General features: G+C 39.3%; 2 protein-coding genes across 3 annotated transcripts in view; one reads left to right on the plus strand and one right to left on the minus strand.

Moving 5' to 3' along the window:
* wrn (WRN RecQ like helicase) overlaps positions 1–13,306 on the plus strand; it is a 54,723-nt gene extending 41,417 nt beyond the window's left edge. For both annotated transcript variants that reach the window (XM_088910026.1, XM_088910028.1), the window contains exons 35-37: positions 1,570–1,686; positions 2,630–2,788; positions 11,834–13,306. In XM_088910026.1, the coding sequence (XP_088766152.1) occupies positions 1,570–1,686; positions 2,630–2,788; positions 11,834–11,950 (393 nt within the window). In that variant the 3' untranslated portion in view covers positions 11,951–13,306. The remainder of the gene's footprint in view (positions 1–1,569; positions 1,687–2,629; positions 2,789–11,833) is intronic.
* Positions 13,307–15,926: 2,620 nt separating this feature from the next.
* Positions 15,927–27,113, minus strand: LOC148837891 (uncharacterized). The gene is made up of 7 exons (XM_088912097.1): positions 27,005–27,113; positions 25,630–25,742; positions 24,242–24,347; positions 22,438–22,581; positions 20,567–20,700; positions 18,849–19,016; positions 15,927–16,055 (listed from the first exon to the last, which is right to left on the minus strand). Exons 1-7 carry the CDS (start codon positions 27,111–27,113, stop codon positions 15,927–15,929), a joined length of 903 nt encoding a protein of 300 aa, XP_088768223.1.
* Positions 27,114–27,673: the final 560 nt, after the last annotated feature.

Consider the following 27,673-nt stretch of genomic DNA (forward strand, 5'->3'; position numbering starts at 1 on the left):
TCACCATTCCCTAGTTTCAAGTTTTCATGAATACGTTTATAAAATGGACAGGCATCTTCTTATTCAGATATTTTTAAAAACAAGGTATCAATTTTTTTCCAAAGTAGTTACTGTCTCTCAAGAACTCACTCGATGGAATCAATTAGCTAGTGAAAACCAAATGAGCTGCATGGGTTGAGTGACCTCCTGTCATTTGCAAAATGAATGTTCTCCTTGTCTTCCTTCACCTTCTCCTTCACTTTTCTAATTGGATTTTTTTTTACTTCATTCTTAAGTTAAAGTTAGCAACATGCAGAGACTCTGAACATAATAGGTCATTTACATATAGTCTAATTAACATACCTCTGGAAATCTATTTACTGTGCTTTGCAGAAGCACACTGTGCAGAACTCACTACACCACAGTGGAGAAACATCCACCTATTTATCTATCTATAGTCCAATATAGGGTCGCGATGAGCTAGCAAGGCAGGACACGTTCTGGACAGAATGTCTGTCCACTGCAGGGCACGCACATTCACTCACACACCAAGCCAAGGTGTAACCTTCAACATCATGTTTAGATAGCTAGTTTTAGACTCCCACATAACTCTGTGTAACAAAAGTTTCTGAAGATCATGTTACGTCCCCCAATATGGCTCAGTCTAGGGGCGAATGAGGACTACCATGTGAACCAGGGTTTAACGGATGGAAATACACACAATGATGGTTAAGATAGTATGTTTCTTTGGAAATGAGATTGCTTCAGCCCAAGGATCTCTAACACCAAAACACTTTAAAATCCCCTTAGGAAGTCACTCTGCATTTATAAGTACATTGCAAAATTGACACTTTGTGTGTTTCTTGATTTTTTTTAAAAGGACTAGTTTACTATTTCCATTTACTGTAGCTGTGTTTCAGTTACAGGTATCTTCTTAAATTTCATGCCTTGAATGTCCCTTCCTTCTGCTTATTGTGACTATTACATTTTGTCATTGTGTTTTGTCACATGGATACATTAAAGATAAAATTAATTGGACTACTCATTGGTATTTTAAGTTCATGTCTATCATTTAAAATATTTCCTCAGTATGGATAATTGGGAAATATACTGTAGCAGGATCTGTTTTTAGCTCATGAGGAAGCTGCAGAAAATAAAAACTTACATGGATCAGACTGCTAGGCACAAGGAGTGTTGTTTCCAGGGAGTGTGGGCATCCGTTGTAAGCAAAGATATCAGATTGACAGGGATACATCTCAGGCACCTACTGAATCTGAACCACATCAATATGAACGACCCACTTCTGATATGATGTTAGTAAGTAACAATTTATAATTTAGCTGTGCTCAGAAAACCTGATGAAAGTAACAGCATATTACTCTTACTGCATCTTTTATTCTTACTTCAGAATTTAAATTTCTTTTCTGATGGCCATACGTTTAGACCCAGAGGCCAGATGGGTCAGTACTTTTGAGGGTGTTGGTAGACGGTGCCATTTTTGCAAGTTAAGATGGGCAGGGGGAAGTCTTGTCTTGAGTGACGAACACTTCCAGTGTAAATGCAGTAGTTTAAATGCCAGTTCTCATTTAGGAGAAGCCTGTAAAGAAAAACACATCACGACCCCATTCTTCTGAGACTTCAGTGAAGATGGATGACTTGGAGATTGAGGATGAGCTGCTTAGTGAAATTCCCATGCCTGAAGTTGAGGTAATCTCTAGTAATACTAAAGCAGTACTTTTTAGAATGAAATCTCGTTTTATAATGCAGTATGAGGTGTTTTTCTTAATTTAAAATTGTCCAATGTATAAACCCCGTCTCACTTTCTTATTTGCTTGACAGAAGACTTCAGTACAAATAAAAAAAAAGTTTTGTTATTACATACAACATTACATTAGGTTTTATTCTCTGTTGAAAAAGTGTGAGATGGGCCTTAATTTCTTAAGGCCTATACACAACTTCTAACAAATGTCTAAAATTAGGAAAAAAGAAGAAGAATATAATGTGACAGAACTGGTCAACAAGGAACATTTATAATCTGTGGCCAGCAGCCATGTCACCCTGCAACTCACTACTGGCAGCACATTGAAGCTCAGCAGGTGTGAGCCTGGTCAGTGCCTGAATGAGAGACCTCCTGGGAAAGCTAAGGTTGCTGCTAGAAGAGGTGTAAGTGGGGCCAATAGCAGGCACTTACCCTAGTCCTGACTCTCTGTGGTCATTAAAAATCCCAGGGTGTTTCTTGAAAAGAGTAGGGGTGTTACTCTGACATCCTGACCAAATTTCCTATTGGCCCTTACCAATCATGGCCTCCTAATAATCCCCATCTATCAACTCCCTTCATGGATATGGATTATCCTCGCAACTGATAGCTGATGTGTGGTGAGTGTACTGGTGCACTATGGCTGCCGTCGCATCATCCAGTTGGGACTGCACATTGGTAGTGGTGGTGGATGGGAGTTCCCATTACTTGTAAAGAGCTTTAAGTGGAGTGCCCAGAAAAACACTATATAAATGTAATCATTATTATTATTGTTATTATTATTATTGTTATTATCATTACAGATATATATAATGAAGGAACACATTGTTCCACATTAATGTGTGTTTTAGGTTTGCCATGAAGGATGTTGATTTCGTCGATTGTTTCTCGCAGGTGAGCATGAGCCCTCGGGACACTGCCGCCTCCTTCGGTTCAGAGTGTGATGCAGCACCGAGAGCCGTGAAGCACAACCTTGCACTCAGCATGGCCTCCTGGAACCAGGAGCAGCTGGACGAAGACACACAAGAGCTCTTCAGAGACTCGCCACCAAAGGTATGCGCTGCTGCAATCCTTCTTGGCAAAGGAAAAAAAAAAGTGCCAGACACGTTCCGCCTCAGATCTTATGGAGGCAGTGCAGTGATTTTGCCGTTCATTCACCAGTTGTGTTTCTTTTACCATATTAAATGATTTATTGGATAGAGCATTGAACATGGTAATGTATCCCATACAGTGTTATTACAGTGTACCACAGTATCCGGTACAGTAATAGAGCATTACTCTGTTGGATAAAGCACTTTGTCCATTTTCTAACCGTTTTATCCAATACAGGGTTGTGGGGGAGCTGGAGCCTATTTTGGGGAAACAACGGGCACAAAGAGGGATACAGCCTATATGGGACACCATTCCGTCACAGGGCAGACACAGACACAGACACACTCACACCACAGCCAATTTTTCCAGAAGCCAATTAACCTCCCAGCATGTCTTTTGTCTGTGGGAGGAAACCAGAGCACAGAGAGGGGACCCCAACGTAAACAGGGAAACAACAAACAAATTCCAGATTGCACCCCAGGTCTAGAATTGAACCAAGAATCCTAGCGCGATGAGGCAGCAATGATAGTACTGCAACCACTGCCCCATTATTGGCATCGCCTGTTATTGACTTGATTATTTTTATTGTGCTTATCTGACATCTCTGAATAACATCAACACTCTTACAGATCTAAAATAGCCCCATGCATTGGGAAAGAATAAGCATTTGAATAAAAGAACCAGTTTGTCTTCTTTGCCATTTAAAATGAAAATAATATGAAATATAAATTAATAAAGATACCCCTGCAATCTGTTAAACACCATTGAAGGGTAAGCACTGCCTTAAAAATAATGATGAATATTTTTAATCTTCTTCCTACAGCCTTGTCTCGTGCCAGCTTTTTATTTTTTTGCCATTATAACCTTCACAGTCCTCCTGTTGTGTATCCATTACGATTGAATGCTTGTATCCTTCAGCCTTTGTTTTTACAAAAAGCTAAGCTCCGTTTAATATGATTTGAGTGGCTGATGGTCTGTAATTCCACAATAAACACTGAAGAAGGCAGGAGTGCAGCATCGACTAAGAGTATCTGCAGTGTACTGTGACAAATAGGAAAATACAAATGCTAATCCTTCGGATTATGGTTTATCCTCTGAGCTAGCATGCAGAATATCAATTCTAAAGAGAGTGTAAGAAGTTTAATTTTCAAGTTCGGAGTACATGTTTTAAGATTGATAAGACACTTCACTGCTACATTTGCCAATGTGTGGTGAAAACATTGATCATGCACCTCTCTTCATCCTGAGAAATATTGCACAAGCATACCTGTCTGATCTCGTATTGCTAGGATTTTCCCAATTTGTTGTTAAAGAGATGTTTTGTAAATTGGAAGTGACCATGGTTTCCTGGACGTTTCTTCATGTTTTAAATCTAGTTAGGACATTTTGATTTGGGGGTAAAAATCCTTGTCTCATATTATCCGTATTTATATTATTTACAACTTTCAACAATCAAAATAGAATCCACGAGCAACAGCTCACTCTTGACTACCCACCAGAGAAAACAAAATATTAACTACCATTATGGCTTTAATACAGCTGACATAACAGTAGCCAACAAATAAATGGGTTTTCACAAATGGAAGATTATGTGTTGACTGCTGCTGTAGGTGACCAGGGAATTTTTGGGGAAATATACTCTGTTGTTTCTCTTTTGGATGGGGTCACAGTGGAGCAGTGGTTAGCATTTTTTCCTGTTACCACTGGGGCTCTGGGTTCAATTTTGGACCTGGGGTGTTGGTCCTGGTATGAATATGTGCATGTCTGTCTGTGTGTGTGTCCTGAGATGGATACAGGTTATACCCTGCTTTGTGCCCATTGCTTGCCAAGAGACTCTGACTCCCCTGTGATTGTGAATTGGATGAAGTGGTGAGTATGGATGGATGTTTCTCTTGATGCAACGTGGAGTTACAGCATCAGCAGTTTCCAGTGTTTATGATAACCTGCACACATTGGAGATATCAAACAGATGGGGTTGACTGGGGGATTAAAAATAACATTGGCACAAACTGTCGGCTTTATCTGTTTTCTCCAGGCAGAAATCAAATGCCGTTATTTTTTTCTTAAATTGAGAAGTGCTCTGTACTGCCTGGAGAAAATAGAGGAAGCTTGCAATTCTGACCTCACATCTTGACAAAGACAGTGAAAGTTAATGTTTGACATTCATCTGTGTTGAGGATGAAAGAAAACACTAAGTAAAGGAAAGCAGTTTGTTTGGACAATGCAACTGCTATGGAAAGATATTGTCAGTTCGTTTAATTAATAATAAACTGTATTTTATTTTATGTAGCGCCTTTAAAAGTGGCTTCTTAAAGCGAGTTAGGTATTCTTACCCTTTTCCATTTTCTTAGTGTTGTTCTGCTATATGAGCACAGAACATTCAGGTAACCAGCATCAGAAAACCAGTGTTCAGCACAAGATCACTAAAGAGAATACCCTGTAATATATTGCTGTTACCATTTTTTTTATTTCATGCTGTTATTGTGAAAATTTAATAGTCCTTTCTCAAGAGAGACCTTGCCTTTTTTACAGTTCATAAATAACCGATAACTTCATAACTTCATTCCATGTATTGGTAGAAAACTGTGCAATGGAAGAATTCATTTTCTTGGTTTGCAGTTTAATGATTCATGGTTTATAAACAAAATCTCTAAATTGACAAATCTCCTGAAATAAAAAAAATGTATTGTTCAGTGTCAAACTGCCTACTCTCAAAGAAACCTACCACGATACCTTAAGCTTCTAATGAATCTGGAAAGAGACTAAATATCTGGCTTTTTCCTCATTGCTGTGGTAACTTAGAAGTACAGGTTCTGTGATAAACAATTTCTCTGCAATTGCAAGACAAATATCTTTTCAGCCTGGAGCTTTTTCAGGTTGTATTCTTATTTTGGGCTTTGTCATCTTGTTTGGCACAGAGGACTTGAAGGCAACTAATGAACATTCTGAATTTTATCAGAAGTTTACAGTACAGTTGACAAAGGTTTAAGTCACATGAGCTGAATTACAGCTAGTGGAACAGCTAGTGAGGGCTTTTTTTTAGTCTACATAACATTACAGATTTTCTTGGCCTATTGTAAAGAGGCAGATAGAATTGGCCTCAGAGGACAGATCATGTTCATATGATTCTTTAGATATTTTACGGTAGGGTCCTGATACGTTCTCTCTCTTCATTTTCTGTATACTGTACCATACAGACGTAAAAGAAATGAGAATTAACCATGTATTTCTTATTCTTTGCGGTGGAAAGAAAATGTAGTAGCATATTTATTAATATGTGTAATAGCTAGTACCATTAAAAAAAACATAATGGCTTTTGTTTTTTGGCTTGTGTATTCCAGCAGTGACCTTTCCATTAGGTTTTAGTAGTCTAGCATGTCTTGTTTTAATGGATAAAATTCCAGTCTCCTTCAAATAAAGCCACTGTGTTTGATTTTGCAGTCTATGTCTAGAAGACCTGTTGCTCCCATTTATGCAATACATGTATATAATGTTAGTTTCAATTGTACTGTATAGAATGTATGTCATTTTTAACAAAAGGGGGAAGAATCCTTAGTTGTTAAAGTAAAAAAGTCACACAACTCCCCAATGACCCATCCTTCTTCTGGGTTCCTAGGATTTCCAGTCTAATGTTACTCATCCAGTGTAATTCATTACATTGCACAAAAAAGATTCAGACTTATGTTTCTTACTTTATTATTTTTTTCGTCTACACTTAAAATGTAGATGTCAAAGTGTGGGCATAAGATTATTTTCAAGTTTTTTTATTTTTTATTTTTATTTGTCAGCTTTTTGTTATGTAGTTTTACTAGAGCTCTTTATAGAGTATATACTGTATATAAATGATAGTGCAAATGGGAAGAAATCTGAAATTGCTTTTCCTTTGTAATTTTGTTCTGTGAGTAAAATTTTTAAGATGCAGGTTGAATTCCCGAAATTGGATAGAATTAGTAGACCCGAGGAAAAGAGGACACCTGCTTGCTGGACATGATCTGTTCTACTGTATTTTGTAAATACCGTATGCTGCTTTTTGCTTATTTTTTAAATTTAGAACAAAAAAAAAAGCTTAAATTTTTTTAAAAAAAGCTTAAATTGCAAAAATAATCCGAGATGCAAACCCTTCATCCTTATTAAGCTTGTTGTGCAGTTTTGATGATACAGTACAGGACAATTCTGGTCCTGTTTGTAGTGAGGATACCAGCATTTATTCAAAATAGCATACAGACAGTGGTTAGCATTGCTTCCTCGCAGTGCTGGTGTCCTATGGTTCAGTTCTGGACCTGGGGTGTGATCTGTGTGGAGTCTGCAGTGTTTTCCCTGTGTTCATGTGGGCTGTGTCTCCAGCTGCTCTGGCTTCCTACCACAGTCAAAAACATACTGGTACCTATAGGTTAACTGGCTTCTGGGAAACTTGGTTCCGGTGAAACTGTGTGTGCTTGGTGACTCTGTGTGTACTTTGTGACTCTGTGTGCTCGGGGGCTGTGTGAGTCGGGGACTTTGTATGCACTCGGTGACTCTGTGTGCTCTCCATGATTCAGTGTGCGCTCGGTGACTAAGTGTGCACTCGGTGACTAAGTGTGCACTCGGTGATTGTGTGTGTGCTCTGGGACTCTGTGTGCGCTCCGTGATTCTCTTTCTCTGTGCGCTCCATGACTGTGTGTGTGCTCTGGGACTCAGTGTGCACTCGGTGACTCAATGTGTGCTTCATGACTGTGTGTGTGCTCCGTGACTGTGTCTGTGCTCTGGGACTCTGTGTGCGCTCGGTGACTCAGTGTGCGCTTCATGACTGTGTGTGTGCTCTGGGATTCAGTGTGTGCTCCGTGACTGTGTCTGTGCTCTGGGACTCTGTGTGCGCTCGGTGACTCAGTGTGCGCTCCATGACTGTGTGTGTGCTCTGGGACTCTGTGTGCGCTTGGTGACTCTGTGTGTGCTCCATGACTGTGTGTGTGCTCTGGGACTCAGTGTGTACTCCATGACTGTGTCTGTGCTCTGGGACTCTGTGTGCACTTGGTGACTCAGTGTGCGCTCCATGACTGTGTGTGTGCTCTGGGACTCAGTGTGCGCTCCGTGACTGTGTCTGTGCTCTGGGACTCTGTGTGCACTTGGTGACTCAGTGTGCGCTCAATGACTGTGTGTGTGCTCTGGGACTCAGTGTGCGCTCCGTGACTGTGTCTGTGCTCTGGGACTCTGTGTGCGCTCCGTCCAGGGTGTATCCTGCCTTGCGCATATTACTTGTTGGGATAGGCAATGTCACTCCCACGATGCTGAAGTGGAAACAGCAGTTAGAAAATGGATGGAAGATTATGCTGTATTTTGTAAAATATGTGCGTTGTCTTTAGGATACTCACAGCTGATCGTGCAGGATTTTTTATAGTTCATTTTTCTTTTTTCACTAGTTGCAGTGGGGGTGGGCGTGCTTGAACTCAATTCCTTCCAGTGATAAGAAGTGCAGACTCCATTTTTCTGATAAAAATAATCTAGGTTTTAGAAGTAGAGACGTGTTGATCAGCTGTTACAAGTTGGGGCTGCAGTAGTTTTTATTTAACAAGAAATGGCTCAGGGTGTTCTGTGTATCATTGCATCCCCAGTTTGCAGGTGTGCAAGCACCTGATACGTACAGTGTATGTTTTGAGTCCACATGCGCCCTCCTCTCTGACAAGGACACCCCAGGTCACTGGAGAGGGGGGGCACAGGCTCTAAATTAAGGTCTCAGTCACAGCTGCTGGCCTGGGCCAGTCCTCTGTCAGACGGAGCAGGTGCCAGATGTAGGGCAGCCCCTGGCTAAGCCAGCCTGCTCATCTCGTTAGAGAGGGCAGCCACGAAGGGATCGATCTTAAGAGAGGATTGGGGGGCCAGAGGTCAAAGTAAATAAGAAACCAAATCACAAAGAGCCATGGGCTTAGTGCGACAGAACTAGTGAATCCACAGCCCCTCCGAAGCCCCGTTTATGTTTTTGTCATCGAGACAGAGAACATTTTCTATTCCGACTGTAGGATCTCCAGTCCGTTGTTAACTATTTAACACTCTGTGATGCAGGAAATTGGAAACCTCCATGTTATCCTGGGGAGACACTGAAATCTGAGATATCTAGGAGGAATCATAATTGTCATTCTGATATCTACAAAAAGATTTCATTTTTCCTGCTCGGGTGCCAAAATAATTTATTCCAGATAATTTCGATCATGTACTTTGTTTCCTATATTTTATTAGGAATCCCAGCATCACTTCAGCCTCACGGGGTATAATTAACACACCACTTCAGTCTTCTAGGCGTAATCTAACCATTTAGATACTTAGAGCTGGGCTGAGGTCTACCAGAGTAATTTTCCCTGCTCTTTCTATCCTGTGCAAGAATTAGCTTTGGTTTGATAAAAAAAAACATTGTCTTGAATCTTTTAGGCTGTTCTAACCAAGGACAGAACAATGCATAGTCAGAACTCAGTCCTGTAATTCCTGTCTTACTTATACATCACTATGGTATTTGTGTGCATTTCAGAAAGTTATCTTGTGTGCATATTAAAATTTCAAATTTCACTAGCATTTCTTTTCTTAAACTATATATATAAAATATATTTTCTAAATGTGAAGTTATTTGAAGTTCTTATTCTTCCATACTAAAAAATTGGATACCTGTATTAGAAACAAATTAACTTTTTTCCATCGAAAATTCGGATTTGTAGCAGCCCTTATTGTCCTACAACATTTGTTCATAATTCTGTAGCCTTTTTGCTATCTGAATGGTGAGGTGTGTTAGTTTCCTCAATCCCAGCACTAACTCCATTGTGATTTGCTTTCCTCCTTAATGCACAAAGAGGAGATATTTTAATTTTCTTCTTCACACGCTTGAAATACCTACTCATTTGGGTACAATTTGCATTATTCATCTCTCCTCACTTCAGACCACAGCCATTCAGATAGTCCACAGCCATCCGTAACCAACATGTGATGTTTTAGTAAGAAGAAGAGGCATTAAATAACAGGTCATGGTTGACTGATTCTACAGAATATGCATAAAGTCATGGGCTTAATTTATAAGGTTGTATTAACATTTTGTTATGCGCCATGGAGCCACTATGGTAATGAATAGTTCTATTCTGAAATGAAATGGCATGTTAGAGGGTTTATTGCTGAGAAAAGAAAGTCATTTCAAAAGCATGCACAAGAAAATATGTTCAGCAAAATAACAGTCATCACCAGGATACATAGAAAAATTAGGAAATGATGGCGAAGACAGCAGTTATGTTTTGGCCTTAATTATGAATATGGGTTGATGCTTAAGAGCTATGATCTCTAAAATACTTATCATTTTATCATGATATAAAGAGTTTGTATCTGCTGTTCATTTCTGAGGCTTGACTCTCAACGTTAGAAAAAGAACTATAGACTTCTTGAAATTTGAAATATATCTTAATAAAATCATTAGTTTTAAAAATCAGACTGGAATTCATGTTGTTCAGTATGTGTCTTTTACACCATGAGCAGAAACAATTTCAGGTTTAACAGTTGCCTTTATATCAGGGATGCTCAACTTTGTGGTGATGCCCTTCACATTCAGAAAGAAAATTGAGACTCTTAAAAATAAAAAAAATGCTGTCATACTAAAAACTCACATACTATCCAAACATCATCAGATTAATTCAAAGGACATTTGACAGACAAAAGTGTAGATTGTTTTGTTAAGAACCCAGTTTGTCTGTATTTGGATTTTCTTTGACCTCTGATAGTTGAGCGGTTTATTTCCCTTTTGTAAGCTTTTAGCAAACAAGATTTCCCAACCGGTAGTCAAATTTCTAATTTGACACTGATAATCTCTTCCCATCTTTCCAAAATCCACTCACCTTTTTTTTTTCCCTTGGAAGGAGCACAGGTTATGTTTATGGCTATTCTACTTGCCTATTCATAGTATCCAGCAGATCAATAAGTTTGCATTAGTGTGCCTTGCTAAATAGCTCCAGAGTGGCTTATTCTTGAGAGCACTTGGTGAGGTCACAAAAGGGTTAGCAGCAGATGGATTGGAAAAGGAAAAAACTCATTCTTGTGAAATGAAATTTGAAGAAACCGATAAATGGGTTTAGGCGACGCCATGATAGATTGTAATCCGATGAACTGCGCCTCCTGTACCTCCTTGACGCTTTTCTCTTTTTGGAAGGCTGAGACTGAGGCTGGCAGCTCAGCAGCGCGGTGGTGAATCTCAATGGGGTGATCCCACTGGGTAGTTCCCCCGATCTGAAGGACTGCGTAGCAAGTCACCATGGTGATTTTTCATCCTCCCGGGCTCGGGCGCTAGGCAGGCCCTCCGGCCTAGAGCGCTTCCTTCAGTGTCCTAGCTAGGTCCTTTACACCTGTCAGATCACAGATGCCCTGCAACCTCACATGAAGCAGTATGACTATTTACACCCTTGTGGCAGCAAGTAATGTGAAGATGTGAGTCATTTCGTGAGTCATTTGTTTCCGCATTGAACTTTATTCTGGTTAAGGAGTTTCAATGCTCTATCTGACTTCTTTCTGCTCTAGAATCTTGTCTTGAGTAACACCACCCCTTCAGAGTGAACGAGTAAGGAACGGCTGTATAGGGGGTGACGAGTCTGTATCGATAAGGGTCTGTGCCTGGCAGTGAAATGACCTTCTCCTAATATTACCAGTGAAATATTACCTTTAATCAGGAGGCTATGGTAATGAAAATTGTATTTTCATCAAGGAGTTCTTTTCAGTTCTGATGGTTTGTTTTAGCCAGCTTGTGTCCAAGAAAGCTATGATTATATTAATTCTGAAAATATTTTTTGGGGTTTTATTTCTTTCAAAAGTTCTGAACAAAAAAGTACCTTTCAGATCTATCGGGTGTTTGAGATGGAATTTTGTTGATCTGTTTATCTTAAAAATGTCTTAAATTATAAATTTGTTAACTTTATAGTATATATAGTACTTAATTAATTTGATAGCTTAAACCAGTCACTAAAGAACTTCAATTAACAAAACATCCTGGAATGATTTCATTTGTGTTTCCAGGGTGCGAGTCAGCCGGCAAAGAGAAAGGTACCCGAATGGTTTGAAGCACCAAGAGGATCCAAATTTCCTTCCACTGGCTCAAAAAAGGCCAAAACAAAAAAAGGACTCTTCATGTGACCCTCAGGATCCATTCTTACTTGAGCGGCCTCCAATAAAACACAACGTCCTCACAAGTACAGTCGCTCTGTAGATGAGGAGTTGCAGACAACATACAAACTATATTTAAGAGCACAACAGAGTGCCATCAATGTGATTTCAACATCTGGAAAGCTGCATAGCTTATAAAATATAAAATAGCTTATAAAAGCCCAGTTAATTCTTGACTGGCTTCTCCCCCAAACAGGATGAGCAGTCTTGTGTGTTGAAGGTAAGTATTCTATAGCTTGAGGTACCAGTGACATAGTGTCATGGAACCCTTGCATTTGTATTCTGTACAAGATGGATGTTGCGTTCTGTGTGAATATTTCAGAATGATTCCAAACAAACCTATGAAACTATGAAATAGAGAATAATGCTGTATACAAGATTTTCTGGATCTTGAAAAATGAAAACAGCTTCCAGAAACAATTAAAGTGGTGTTTTAGCCGCACCTCAGTGGTACAGTTCAGCAGAGGTCCCAGTCCTGGTCCCAGAGGCCCAAAACTCTGCTGGTTTCTAGTCCAGCGGGGCTCTCGGGTATACAGTACTTGAACCCTTAATAGACTTAAACATTTGAATAGTCTAAACTGTTTGACGGTTTTCAGCTCTTATACATGTAGGAGTTTGCCTCTAAACAACTGCATTTCATAAGGCAAATAAAGTCTCTTTTGAGTAGAAGCCAAAATGGGAAATTTTCCAATCCAGATCCTTATTAGTTCTATTAAGGTTTAAATGAGATATTTGAAAACTAGCAGGTGTGTGGTCCTCTTGAACCAGGACTGTGAACCTCTGCAGTAGAGAACTGATGCTTTATTGTTTTACTGCAGTGTGGGCTACATATTGTAATGACTTCAGTCTTGCAAGACATACTGTAATACCAGCTTGAGGAATGTATAAGGACATGCACAGTATTGATGTATCAAGCTACATAATGGCATTTTTTTTCTTAACCACAATTGATTAAAAACGTCAGGGCAGATTCCATTCAAAGGTTATTGAACAGCGATCTTCTGGAACCAGAAAAACATATTTGATTGACACTTGGCTAAAGTTACTTTGAATGAAATATTTTTGCCCACAAGTATTTTTCTAGTAAATACTTTATAAAAATGTGTCACATTGGGAGCTGTGTAAATTAATTGGTTATGCTTTAGTTGGTGTATAAGAAGTTTAACATTTAAAGGAAACATTTCCACATTCAGAATGTTTTTTTATATTCTAAGAATTAATATTATTACATTGTTTTTGTTACGTTCGATATGTGTAATTTTCTCCAACATGCTTCTTGAATTAATCTAATGTTATTGTTTGCTAATAAAGCTTTTAGGCACTTCATAATGGTTCATGAACCTGATCATTCTAAACTTCCTCCTGTAGATACAAGGTGATTCTACAATTACTTTGGACACAAGGTGATAGGTTTTAACATCTTAACCACAGTTCAGCCATTTAAATGCTTCCTTCAGAATGTTAGAGCCACAGTTTTACAAGGGATGACATTTCAATTTAAATAGATCAGGAAATTACTCTCTTTTTCCTGCTGTGCGAATCTAATCCCTGTCAGGATTATCCCTGTCTGCAGACGCAGATTCCTTCAGAGGATTTAAACTTAGACCCTGAATTGTTTGTTACAGATAGTGCTTTATCCTGGTGGGAAGGGAGTCACAGCACGTTGCACTGAAGAACCAGAAGCACTTGGTTTGTTATGGCTTAGGCAGTTCCGTTGAAAACCCCAGCTGGTAGTACAGACCCCATAAACCCACCATTCATGAAAAATGGCTGGTCCCACAAAGTAGTGATTCATGGCTTCAGTCCTCCAGCTTCTTTTTGTCCTTATTTTATGACGTACCCACCCACTTTAGAAGCATCAATTGTTTTAAGGCTCATGTCTGCAGCAGTGACTCCCTCATGTGCTTAAGCAGATAAGAATGATTAGAAAAAGAAAGGAGGCATTTGGCCATTCAGTTGTGAGTGGTTAATTCTTCAGGGGATCTCATCCAGCCCTTTCTAAAAACAAGACAGGGTATCGGCTTTGCTGATGGGTTGCTTGTCTAGCCCTTGTCTCCCACAGCCCTTTGTGAAATAAAAATCAAATGAACCAGTGCAACTGCAGTTTGGAAAGACCTTGGTGTCTTTGACATGAGTCATCAGGGGACAGGGAAAAACGCAAAAGAGGTAAACTTGGCATAGCGGACAGAGTTGTATGACTATGGCACCTTTGCTGGAGAATGAAGGGCATCTGGAGGATAGTGTACACAGCCCTGCTTTGCGAAAGGAGCGTTCCTAAGTATAGTGGATGCCTGGCAGCCGCTGTGGTGCGATGTCGATGTGCAATGTCGACTGGATACAAAACCTCTGCTTGCAGTATGGCATTTTTTTTGGACAGCATATTGCTCCAGAACCTAATGCTGGTCACTATAATGGCACTCTTTTTAACTTGGGATAGCACACGACTTGCTTTTCCAGCATGCCCACCTTTAATGGCATGTCTCTGAACAACATTGCTAGCATGGCATATCTTGCAGTGGCATTGCTAGAATGGCACGTGTCTCATTGCCATTTCTAGAACGGCCCATCTCTCAGTGACATTGCTACAAGCCTGCAGCCTCTGTGCAGGAGTTGCTGTTTGCCAAAAGCTGAAACAGTTTAGGCTGGCATGTGCCAAGCCTGCCTCAGTGGAGCTCTGTCAATTGAATGTTGCCGTTTGGGGATTCCCAGCCCAGTGATGTGATAGTCTTAGGCTTGTGCTCTGTGATGACCTGTATACTGCTATAGGGTCCTTTTTTTGGATTTTTGCATGTTGTATTTCGGTATAATAAATTAGATTTATTTTCAAATCCTTGGATTTAAAATGTCATAAGAGCATTTTTATTTAAAAATGCTACATCATTTTTAGTGTTGGGGGTAAACAGTGAACTTAAAAAAGTAAACTTCCATCTTCACATTTTTTTTCCATCTTCACAATTTGCATATCCTTTCTAAGATTTCTAAGATTTTATGCGAAGATTTCAGATCTTACAAAGAGAATCTGTAGGACAGCTTTGTGAAAAATGTCAGATATCGACAGATAGAATTGTCTGTGTACAGTCAGCATTTCTGTGTAAAACTGCTGACGCAGTGAAATACTTGTTTCTTGGTTAAACAGATAGAGAACCTGCAGCTGCAATGAAGGGCGAAACGTAACCTTCACAACTTGACTGTCTTGATTCAAACACAATTACCATGCTGAAGAAGGGTTACTGTTTTAGTATAATTGCTGGCAATTCCAACCACTAGGGCAAGTAAATTTACCACTGCTCAGTGCAGGCTGACTGAGAAACCCTATTAGTCTGGAGTCTGAAGCAGCAATACACAACTTCTGCTGATCAGGCTTTCTGGGAGAAGAGAGGATTTGGTTAGACTAGATGGTACATTTCTTCTGTTGACACTGTGAAGACATTTAGAATTAGTTTTGAGAATATGATTGTCAAATGTGTAAAATTAAAAATATAGAAACTGTTTTGAGCAGTCCTCTTAATTGTTTATGCATTTTGTAGATTATATTGTATGATGGACAGCTGCACAGCACATACTTCAAAGCTTTTAGTATAATCATGTATAAAAGGTTCAGAAAACTATTAAGTATAATAGTATAAGTTGATATAAAAAAAGTTGACACTTATGGCAAAAAATATAGTATTTGATTTGTTACTTGATTGAGTGGTGGCATATCACTGAAGAGTATTCTCAGTATTTTATTTCCTAGCTTTTTCTTCACTAGTCCAGCAACAGTGTTGTCAAAACTTTAGTAAAAGACTGAAATAAAAGCGCTATGTGAAGATCCTCTTGATTTACATTTATTTACTGCCATGAAGCTGAAATTTCAACGTTTTAAAGTGAAAGCTGCTGTTTTTCCACATGTGAAACCAAAAGCAGGTTTGGGTCATTCGGTTGACCCGACATGCATCACGGCGCATTAAAAACTGAGCTGGAAGACTGCGTTGCTGATGTCTGTGTTGCCCGTGTCTCTCAGAGCGGCCTGGAGGTGCTTTGCTGGGTTGGGCTCCTGTGCTCGTCTACGCCACAGCTGGAGCATCTCCAGGATCTACTGGGGCCAAAACACACACACAGTCTCGTCAGCCACTGTACTTTACAGGGCTCCATCCCCTTTGGATTACTTCAAGATGTCAGGTGGTACCACGTCAGCAAATTCCAGTTCGAAATCGCTGATATATACATGTAACACGTATTAACAGGAATGTAACAGAGATACCAACTAACTCTGACTAATGGGCAATTGCTTCCTCATTAACAAAGCAGGATTGTTCTCATATATAGTACAAAGACTGCATTAATGTCTACTTCAGTGTTAATAACTGTATTCACAGGCCTCAAAACATTACTGATCACACATTTGGTGTTGCAAAGTGACACTGAATAACAGATAATAAAATTTTATATCAAATATTATAAATGGAATAATCACCTGCCAATAACCTAAGAATTAGGTGAATAATGAATTATGCTTCAGACTTTAGTCAAGATTAGGGTTTTTGTATGGTTATCACATTTATGTCACTCTATAAATGACATTTGCTACCTCGTATCTAAGGCGTAACCCATAAGTCTTCCATTGCTGTAATCCTCAAACTTCCTTGCGTAAAGCAAAATCCGTCTGCAATGATCCTTCACACCGCTTGTTTAATAATTTCTCATTCTTATCTGTAGCCATATCCTTACTGAACACTTGACCTTTAATGAAAATATGTATGTATATTGTTGTTTCAGTCTTTTTTTCTTCTGTCTGTACACCAACACTGCTGCTGTAAAACAACCTGTCCCCCCCCCCCCGGGGATAATAAAGACTCTCTCTCGCCCCACCTCTTAGATGTCTTGAGGTGGGAAACTGAGGATCAGAGGTCACCATCAAAGTCAAGACTTGGTCATCTGTCGTTTAGTAACTTCTTTTAGTAATGTTTTAGAGCAGGCAGTCTGCTTAACTTGGGTAATTGCATTAGACTTCTTTTCCCATGAGCCCACTTGCAGTGTCAAAAGTAATTATTCTGAGGTGTACTAAACCTACCACTTTTACCCTAACCTGGGAATTACATGAGGGTGCACCACATGCTGACATAACATGATATTCTGCTCTAAACCAGTAGTATAACATTGTGCTTTCTTTTCTTTTTTTCTTTTATTTTTTGTTATTGGCTTATGGATAAAAGATGAAATGCAAAATCCCACTGGTTTTGCCATACCACTGAGGCAAATACAACTATCAAGTGGTACTTTAAAACATGTCATTTCTGAAAATGCATACATTACAATACGTGTGCTCTTTTACTATACAGTATGTGCTCTCTGCATCATTTAATTATATTGTTAAATAGACCCTAGTGTTCTCTTGTTTGATGTAAGAGAACTCCTGTCTTGTGTAAGGGTTATCTGTTACAACCCTTATTCTCACAAGTGAATGGGGTTGTGTCTTTTTATACCTATCAGCTGTACTAACAAAGGTGAATAATGACTATTTCCTGGTTCTTTCAGTATTTTTAGAAATTGGTTTTGGATAACAGTAAGATATCTTATATGATTTTACATACTGATGGAAAAAAGAAACGCAACACCTCCTCCTCCTCCTCCTCCTCCTCCACACTCTGGCCCTCCCGTCTGCATGGAACAGGCTGAAGAGTGACTCATCCGTGAAGAGGACCTGATGCCACTGCTGACAAGTCCATCTCTGTCTGGCCCAAGCCAGTCGGGTGTGACGTCTAGGAGGTGTGAGCAGAGGGCCACTGATAGGTCGCCTTGCTCAAAGGCCAGCAGCATGGAGCCTCACTGTCCTGTCACTGATGCGGGCATTGTGTCTGCCGGCAGATTCAGCAGCAGTACGGGTGGCAGATCTGAAAAGATCTTTCAGATGGACCAGTCTGATGTGTCGGTCCTGCTCTGATGTGGTCACTGGAGGGTGTCAGGATCTTGAACGGTCATCTGTACTGCCGGTCTGCTGAAACCTTCTCTGTAGTCTGGACACAGTGGAGCGGCTTACTCCATAGTGTCTGACAATGCTGGCACATGACATGCCTGCCTGCAGCATGCCAATGGCCCTCTCCCTTGCTTCTGGTGACACTCGAGGCATTCTGGAATGCACAGAAAACTATGTGTGGCCATTTTCTTGCAGTGACCTAAGCTTTGAATTAAGGCCTTTTTAAAGGTGACCTGATCAGGCATTGTTCCACCTGGACCTTGTTTGGTAAAAGTGCACCTAACGAGCTTTTGTGTAATTGGCAGGTTGCAATGACGCACTGCACAAGCTGTAATGCTGGTCAGAGGGCTTAAAACAAATTGACAACTTTTTGTAAAGGTACATAAGCTTTAGTATTCGTATTCCAGAAAATGTTGCGTTTCTTTTTTCCATCAATATATAACAAGTCAGTGAGTCAGAGGCTTTTACTAGACTGGCTTAAAATGTGTATTTTTATATTAAGACAGCACACATACCCTTTGAGCCAAAACTGTGTAAATAATACCTCATGGACCATATGGATTTTTATTTTCTGTTGAAAAGAGTAGCAGTGTTTTCATCCTCTACTCTGTAGTGCAAATGTGGTCTCTTGGTCTATGGGTTATGGCACAAAGTACAAAACATTTCCTAGACTTGTCTTATGATTGTAATTATATTCCAGTCAATATAAACTACCAGCGAATGAGACCTGAAGTCTTAGTTTTATGGGGGCTTAAAATTCTACACATCAGGTTGGATTGACCCCTGTGAGGATGGAATGTAGGATGTAATTTTGTTCTTTACCCAGAAGCCACCAACTGCCCTTTTCAGTCTGAATAATTTCTCACTATAAATGACCGTGGTACAGTACGTAAGAAAAAAGATACACTTTGCCTGGTTTTCTGTGTCTAAGTATTTTCTCTCCAAGGTTTGGCAGTCCTTCTCCAGAAAGCCCAGACAGTTTGCAAGTAGTTTCCAGTCTCTTCTGCGTTTGCTCAGCTCTACAGCAATGACATGAAGCTGATTGTATGTAAGCTTTCTGAGATTTTCGGTCGGAATGAGCTGCAAGAATAAAACACCAGCCATTAAAGTATAAAAGTATAATGTTAATAGACACCAAAGTTCAGTGAGTGGAACTGCCTGGCAATCCTAGGTTTGTAATAAGAGGTTTAAAATGTACGTACTGTACTGTAGTGGATTCCACCCTTGTTCTAGGCGATGCCTGCTTTCATTTCTATTGCGTGGATAATCAGTTGTGCTAATTGATGCATTTAATTGATCTGCTTGCTTTTGTAGAGTTTTCATTCGCTGTTTCTGCACTAAGTCTTTGGTTTCAAAAATACTGCTCATTTAATGTGTTGTTTCAACAGCTTTAACAAGCAGAATTTTATGCAGCCTCTACTCAGCTTGTTTACTAAGAGCGATCTCACTTATTTCTGTCTAGACCATTGTGACACAGGAAAGCAGCTGATGAGCAGACAGGGGGAAGACTGACAGTGTATCAGATCCTCCCACAAGTAGGTTTTCCTTCTGCCAAGCGCTTCCATTGCAACAGAAACATCTGAATAAGGGAAATTCTGAAACTCGGAAATTAATACAGGGATGATAGCTCTTACAAATCTATTAACGTTTTGAGAGCTTTTAACATTTATCAATATATTTTAGAAAAATTAAATCAATTAGCCAGTGATTAAGAAATCACTTAAAGCAAAAACCAAAAGGCACAAGAGTTCCCAGAAGGAGGATTGGCCAACACTGCTGTACATTCATGGCAATATTATCCTTATTACATAAAACTATAGCAATACATTGCTGCATACATTACATTTTGCAGTACATTGCAGCTTATTGCAACCCTTGTGTAAATCAACAGATAAAGGGGTTAGCCAAATACAAGAAACTAATACATGATAACTTTCCGGTGAAGTGTTTAATGTTAGTCCTGTGGCCTGCCAATTGAAGTCATTGTCAGTTTATCAAAGGATTAATGGTGTTTTTATTCTGGTTTCCAGATGAGTTTGAAAATCTCTTCTGTAACATAAGTACCCACCTCAGGCTTGTTGGCAATGCTTGGGCAATGCATAGTTGGCTGTTAATAAGGCCCATGGACCAGTTGAGAGCATCCCATAACTTGATGATTTACATTTAATCAGCTTTAATGTCATCTAGCTAAGCAGGTTATTTACAGTGATTACTGAAAAGCATCAAGATAAGCCTTGCATAAAGTATGTGCATTACATTAGTACTTTGTTTACATGGAGTTATGGAGTTCTTGTGGTGTGCCAAGCTTGCCCTATCCCAGTACTAAAACTAAGCATTAAGAACTGGAACACTGTCCATTGTATCCATGAATATTTACAATTATTAATGGATATTTAAGATCACATTTTCTTTTTCTTGGTAGAAAACTCAGTAGATTTGATTGGAAGTAGACACTTGTGCAAGGGGTACCATTGGCTAACCATATACAATTTCTGCTGTAGCTTCAACTATAGATTTCATGTATAATATGAGTAAAGAAAATTGCCTGAAGCACCTAAAGGGCTTTCTTCCTATTGGCTTTTGTGATTAATAAGAAAAGGTACTTCATTTTCATTAGAGCAGTCACCTACTTGTCTTTGGGGATTGTGGTGCTCATCTGTGACAGTGGTCTTGTTTGGTAGTACTGGGAAGTGCAGTGAAGATTTAAGGGTCTCAACAGGGAGTCTTTTTAACCAGAGAATAAAATCATCTTCATCAATAAATCCTGAAAGCCAAGCACAGTCTATAAAGTTCATTTTATAGAGGCATGGGAACACTTGTAGTTTTTTTACTGTCCCTTCAAAGACAATGGTATGACATACTGCAGTATAAACAGTAAAACAGGGGTCAGCTGTTTCTCAGAATGCTCTGTCCACTGGGGCCTCTTTTGTCTTTTAATTAAATTGAAATAAATTCTCCAAGTCCCAGCCTTGTTTTTTTGTCTTTATCGATGAGCTTTGGCGTAATTTCATTACTGTCTTTTCAATGAGCTGGATATCTGACAAACAATGCCATTCATGCCCTTTTTGTCACTCAGATTACAATATGTTTAAGTGAAAGAATGGGGCAGGTGACCTGTGACATGATATTTCCTCCTCCCCTCCCTAACTAGAGCCAGGCCAGTCATACCACACATCACGTTGAAGTCCCTGCTCATTTTGGCCCAGCTTTAAATAAACAATATGGCTAATACTTTGAGCATCAATGCATCACAATGATCCTTCATAGAACTTTTGGAATCAGCAGTCTATCTTTAACTGTCCACAAAAGAGACAAGTAGAAATCTGAAGTTGCTTCCTCGGGTTACATAGCTCACAGACATGTTCTTTCGTACTTTTATTTCAGTTTACATAGAGCATCACTTGCATTGTATTTCCATCTTATGCTGGCTTTATCGTCTTTTTATTAATTTACATGATTGCTCCTTGTACTTAAAGAAAACTTCATTTTTATATATAGAAAGTTGTTCTGGATAAGGGTGTCTGCTAAGCCAATGATTGTTACGATGATAATATTATGTAACATTATCCCTCTAGTGTTTTGTAGTCCAAGAACTATCAAGAATTGTTAACTATGATCTCCCTCTATACTGGACTGCAGCTCACGCCATCGTACCTCTACCTCTGAACCAGTCCACTTGTGCATAAAATACGAATGCTAATGTACCTCTGCCCACGTCTGTAGTCCACTCTCTGCCTACTGTTGTGTCAAAACAGCCTGAACTTTGACTCATCGCCAATTACAACATTTGGAATAAAAGCCATATTTTGTTCAGCCAGATTCTGTTGAAATGTTTTCATGCCCAGATATGATGTATTGCTCTGTGGACGTTGGTCAGCACAATCTGACAGGTATAGACGAATGTCTTCTTCCTGTAGTCGCTGTCTTACTGTACAGGTGCTGATCTGGTCACTGTTATGTCCAACGTTTCATAGTTGGATGCAGGACAGTCAGAGATGCCTCAGTCAGATATACTGATCTCTTCCTAGTAGCTATCAGTCCTGAGTTGAACTCGTTTGATGCTGTCTATGGACATTATATTTTGAACAGATGCTTCAAAAGTGTCTGGAAGCCCTGGATATTACCCTTCAACCTGGTGGAAGTTGTGGCATTTTAGCCATGATTAATGCACCTTTTCCTTGACTTGTTATCCCATGATCAAAATGTGTAATTATGTTATTTTTACTTGTAATTTGTGCATATACACCTCTGAGGAAAGATGGAATCAAAATAATTTGTTGTGTTTGTCTCTCAGTATAATTTGTAAAAAATCAGCAAAACACCAGGTGTTTGTCTGGTTAACACTCTGGGATTTGGCTTCATAAAAGATGGTATAATGGTGAATTACATTATTAGTGTGATACAAACTGGAAGGAATGTACTGTATTTGTAGCTTTAGATTTAAAATTGGAGAAGGAATGTCTTGTGCTTTCTGTATAGTTGTTTTAGGGTTTTGTAGTACCTTGGTTCTTTGTGTCAACCTCCCTCATTATTAAACTGGAGAGTTGTCTTACTTCCTCAGGACTATCCTGTGGATACTGTACATGCAGAAGCCGTTCCAGGGCCTCTGTGTTCTGAAAGTAGCAGGCCAGTGTCTGATATAAGCCTGGAAGAAACAGCATTAAAGAAGTTCATTTTGAAGAAAGCATGAATGATCCCCAGCAGATAACATGCATTTTATATGTGTTAGGTGAATTAGTCTGATTCCTGGTAAAGGCAGAGCTGTGGACTCTGTAGGGAGGATACACATGAGATCTGCACAGCCAGCTCATTTGTAAGGATCATAGCCAAGCTGATGGGGATGATTTCTCACATTGATCTTGGTGGGCTGAATGACCCAGAACACCTGGACATGAGACATGTCTCTGAATACACGATGAGACTGGGGTACTAAAGATTAAATCTTACAGATTTGGGACAAGAAAACCTCTATTGCCCTAAGCTGTAGTCTCTCTTCTGATAAACAGTACACTATGCCTCAAGATAAATGTTAGATGTAGACTTTGTGTGGTCAGCAAATACTCGACTAATTAGACATTTGGGAGGTCAATTAATGATGCCTCGCTCCTCATATTTTGCTTCATGCTATGAACCGCACTAGGCCCGTACAGAAGCAGATGTTAAAATTCAATCCTTTTTTGACTTAAACATCTTGACATTGATAACAAGGGTTCTGCTGAAATGCTTCTAGCCAAGAGTCTGTCAATCACTGTATAGTGTTCTTTTGTTACACTTCACAGAAAACCAAAATTGCTGCTCAAGACCCCACAGGAATTACTTATAATGCTTAGAAAAGTAAAGGTCTCCTTTGAATTGTAAACAGAACTGTATTTTATTAGATAAGGGCAGCTGCTAAGCAAGTTGTAATGAAAGCAGAAAATCCAGAAAACAAGGTCACAGAAGTAATTGCATGATAACTGTGAGGGACTGTCCGATCATTAGCAACTACACTCAGTGTCTAAAACCAGTGACTCAGGGGATTCTTTGTTGCACAGTTGCTTTATAAACACAAGCATTCAACATTCTAATGATAGAGGTGGCACAGGACAAAAAGCTACAATAAAGAAACAGCTTTCATCCTCCAGGTGAGGTTCATCTATGTTTCTATCTATGATATTTACTTATGTAAAACTGTAATGTGGTCCTTTTTTTAATCAAATTAACAGAATATCCCATTAATAGAACTGATACTAGAACAAAATAATTTTAATGTTCTTTTTTGGAAAATCAATTTGTGCATTTTCTGACCGCTTTATCCAGGACAGAGTCACTGGAGAGCAGAAGCCTATCCCAGCAAGCAACAGGGGCAAAGCACGTTACACCCTGGATGGGACACCAGTCCATCGCAAGGCATGCACAGACACAAACTTGCACACAATCACACCAGGGCTGATTTTTCCAGAAGCTAAATAATTTACCAGTATATCTTGGGACTGTGGGAGGAAACTGGAGCACCTACACAACCATGAGGAGAAGATACAAACTCCACAAAGTTAGCACCCTACAAATTGAACCCAGGGCTGAAATGTTGCGAGGCAGCAATCCTACCAAAGTGACACCATGCTGCCCTCTATGAAATTTACCCCTGTAAAAATGTTCTGTGGCATTCTTTTTCCAGTTGTGTCTTAAAAAGTGATAGAACTTATACTGAAACAAGGTGATTCTGATGGATTTTAGTTTTTGGAATATTAGCAAGAGTAATCTCTGCTAATATATTTCATATGTATGTACATACAATACAGAAGTACACAAGTCAAGTTTATTACCTCGAAGTTTGGTCTCTGTCACTGAGCTAGAGAGCCACTTCACAGCACAGCAGTAGGTCTGGAAAGTCACAAGACCATCTTCAGAGACCGGCAACTGCTCCACCAGCTACACACGGAGACACATGAGGCGAACAAGAGAAAAATATGTGATTCTTCACAAATTCTAGTCCTGATACAGACAACACCATAAAAAGATGAGTGTGTCTGAAAACTACGCTTGCAAGCCTACGATCTCAAACCTTTTACTTTCAGAGTGCAGTCCAACTACACTGTGGTTGGTTAAGTGAAACTACTAAACAACAGGAACCAGAACTTAAAAGCTTTATCTACTGTGGATTGTTCATGAGCAACATCCACCCCAGTCCCCCAATATATGTTGTCTTGTTTCAAAGAGTCAGGCAGGGGTCGGTTTTGCAATATGTCTGGATTTCCTTAAAGTAAAAGTGGAATTTGATTTTCATTTTTGCACGGTATGTTGTAACAATTAAATCTGAATAATAGTTTACAACCCAACCAAAATAGCTGTGCCCAACTTCTTAAGAGATGCAAATGTCATGCTTATAGATTTACTGCCAGAAATTAAACAAGATATGTTATCCTTTTCCACCATCCATTCTTCAGTCGATGAATGACTGGGCAGCTGTTAAAAGCCATATTGGTTTTGGAATACATTACATTTAACAAGCTCTTTTAGGACACTTATTCTTCAGACTTCAAATGTAGTGATTAATATTCATACGAAACTGTCCAAATGGTGCAAAACAGCACAAAACTGGAATGATATAGAGAAGATTGGCATGATGAGTGTTGCTAAAACAAGCAGCACTAAGTGTCAGGCAGCATGAAGGAGAACAAGAAAGGCTGAAGCTGAATCTGCAATCTATCAGAATCTCAGCATTACCCTAGGCTACTTCTCACCTTTAAGTGCTGATTTGTGGAGCTCCCTGTACGCTAAGTGATTATGTTTATAGTCACTACACGTTCCAAAATCTCTGTTGCAAAATAAAATGTGAAATTTGTTTATCCATCTCTTTTCTAACCACTTTATCCAGTACAGGTAGCTGAGGAGCTGGAGCAAAGCGGGTTACACCCTCGATGGTATGCCAATCCATTGCAGGGCACATACTGTATAGACACAAACACACACACACACTGTTGGGCTAATTTTCCCAATTAACTGACTAGTATGTCCTTGGAGTGAAATAGGAAACCCACACAAGCATGCAGAGAACAGACAAACTCCATACAGTATAATGCTATTTTTAAAAACTCTTAAGTCTGTTAGAAAAGCTTCCCTGTTCAAATATAAAGCAATGAAGTTGATTTTTTTCATAGTGAGAAGGTGCTGTACAGTATGTATAGAAATCCATTATAAGCCCAATTCACACCTGTGAGCTGAGTGCGTCATTGGTTGTTAGGCTGTGGCGCAGGATATTTCCATTTTTGTCAGGGTGAAGCATCAAGAACCGTTCCCAACACCTCAGCACTTCAGGAATTGTCACTACCAACAGATTTAGAACAGGAATTAAAACAGAAATATTAGTGGGATCTCACTCAAGTGTGTTACTCTGATGTGGCTTCTGTCACATTGTTACAGTAGCAGGTTAGTACTAATGAGCTGTTCTGGAATATCTTTAAACAGCAACCTTTAAACAGCAAGACCTGCGCTGTAGCTTTCTTTAGTCTTATCATTTCATTTAGTGTGTCTTTACAAATCCCTCTGCCCAGTTGCTTTAGTGTGAACCACTGCCAGTACAATTGTTCTGTAGCAGATACTGGTTATTATACACTTACATTCTAATATGATGGCAGTGTTGCCATTTTCTAGCATATCTTGTCAGACTTCAGAAGATAAGCAAGACTGAGATGGGAGACCTCTAAGAAAAATTTGTGGTTGATATTGGTGGACAGGAAGGTGGAATTCCTCCCTCTGGACCACAGTTTCCAAACCAATTTTCTGGAAAGATTACAGGGGACACTGTTGTGTAGGAAAAGCAATCCCATGGGTGAGAACTTAAAATGAGGTTCTGACTATGTGGTTGTTAAAGATATCCTGGCACTGATCATGATAGTAGGGCAGAGACTCACGACAACTGAACTTGAAATAGTTGAACCTTAGTCACACTCGGCTACAGTAGTGTGTTTTTTCAGAAATATGTTGTTTTTAGTAAAAGGAACAGCAACTCACAAAAAGAAATGCATAAACCCAACCTTTTGACAGGTAGGACCAAAGCTATGTGGCAAAGTTACAATTATTTTTCATTTTGTATGTAAAGCAGGTCAATGTCTTGTCACTGTCATCGTCTAAATTAATGTTATGTTGTATCACGCTGAAGCCAGAATGTCTTCTAGTAGTAAGTGTGTTTAAATGGGTATGTTACGTCAGTTTTGATGCCTTGATAAAAGTTGGTGTGGCAGCAGTGAGAGGAGTGGTTAGGCCTATGCACTAATAATGAGTGAGTGAGGCTTTGCTGTTGTACCCTTGAGCAATATACTGTACATCATTCATATTGCTCCAGTTAAATGCCCAGTGTTTACTAGTATAAGTCACTTTAAATACAAGCATCAGGCCAAGACAATAACAGTACAGTATTAATACAGTACCAGAGTTACGGTTTATTAATTAAGGGCATTTGAACCTGGAGTGTTCTTCAACTAAGTAGTACAGCAAACATTAATCCCTGAGGAGAATATTAGTTAGAAACAACAGAATAGGTTATGTTTTACAGTAAAAATATGGATGAACAATAAGAGTTTTCTTACACTTGCAGGCATCTGCATGAGCTGTGATCCAGTTTGCTTGTGAGGGATCTGTGGATTCGAGAAGTATTTGATCTCCGCTCTTGTAGAAAGTGCTTGAGTAAATGCCCATGGTGTCAGAAATGGTTAGTTCAGAAACCCTAAAGAAGTAATAGAAATATAGTCACACGTGTTGTTTCATTCAAACATTAAATAGTAAACCTGATATGATAAAATGGTGCATTCACAGCAAAAAAGTCCACCATATATAGTAATACTGAGATGAAATTTGTTCAAAAGATTTTTATTATATTGATTGATATGTCATACTGCAAATTGAATCATTTTCCTGTGCTGACTGAAAACAGGATAAAGCAAACATGTTTTTGGTTTTCATTGTTAATCAACAGATTAACAAACAAGATGAACAAACATGACAAATGTACAATATGAAAAAAGTATGAAAGGATAGTTGTTTAACTAAGCATTTTGACTGGGGATCCTTTTCAGCATATGTATGCATTTAGAATATGGTAACTAAAAGAATTACAAAAGTAAACTTTTTTGTTTGCCAGTCAGTGACAGATGTACCATCATCATCCATCCATCCATTTTCTAACCACTTCTTACAATTCAGGGTCACAGGGGAGCCAGAGCCTTTCCCAGCAAGAAATTGACACAAGGCAGGGTACA

Source organism: Atractosteus spatula, chromosome 3 (assembly GCF_055471065.1).
Source record: "Atractosteus spatula isolate fAtrSpa1 chromosome 3, fAtrSpa1.hap1, whole genome shotgun sequence".
Taxonomy (NCBI): Eukaryota; Metazoa; Chordata; class Actinopteri; order Semionotiformes; family Lepisosteidae; genus Atractosteus; species Atractosteus spatula.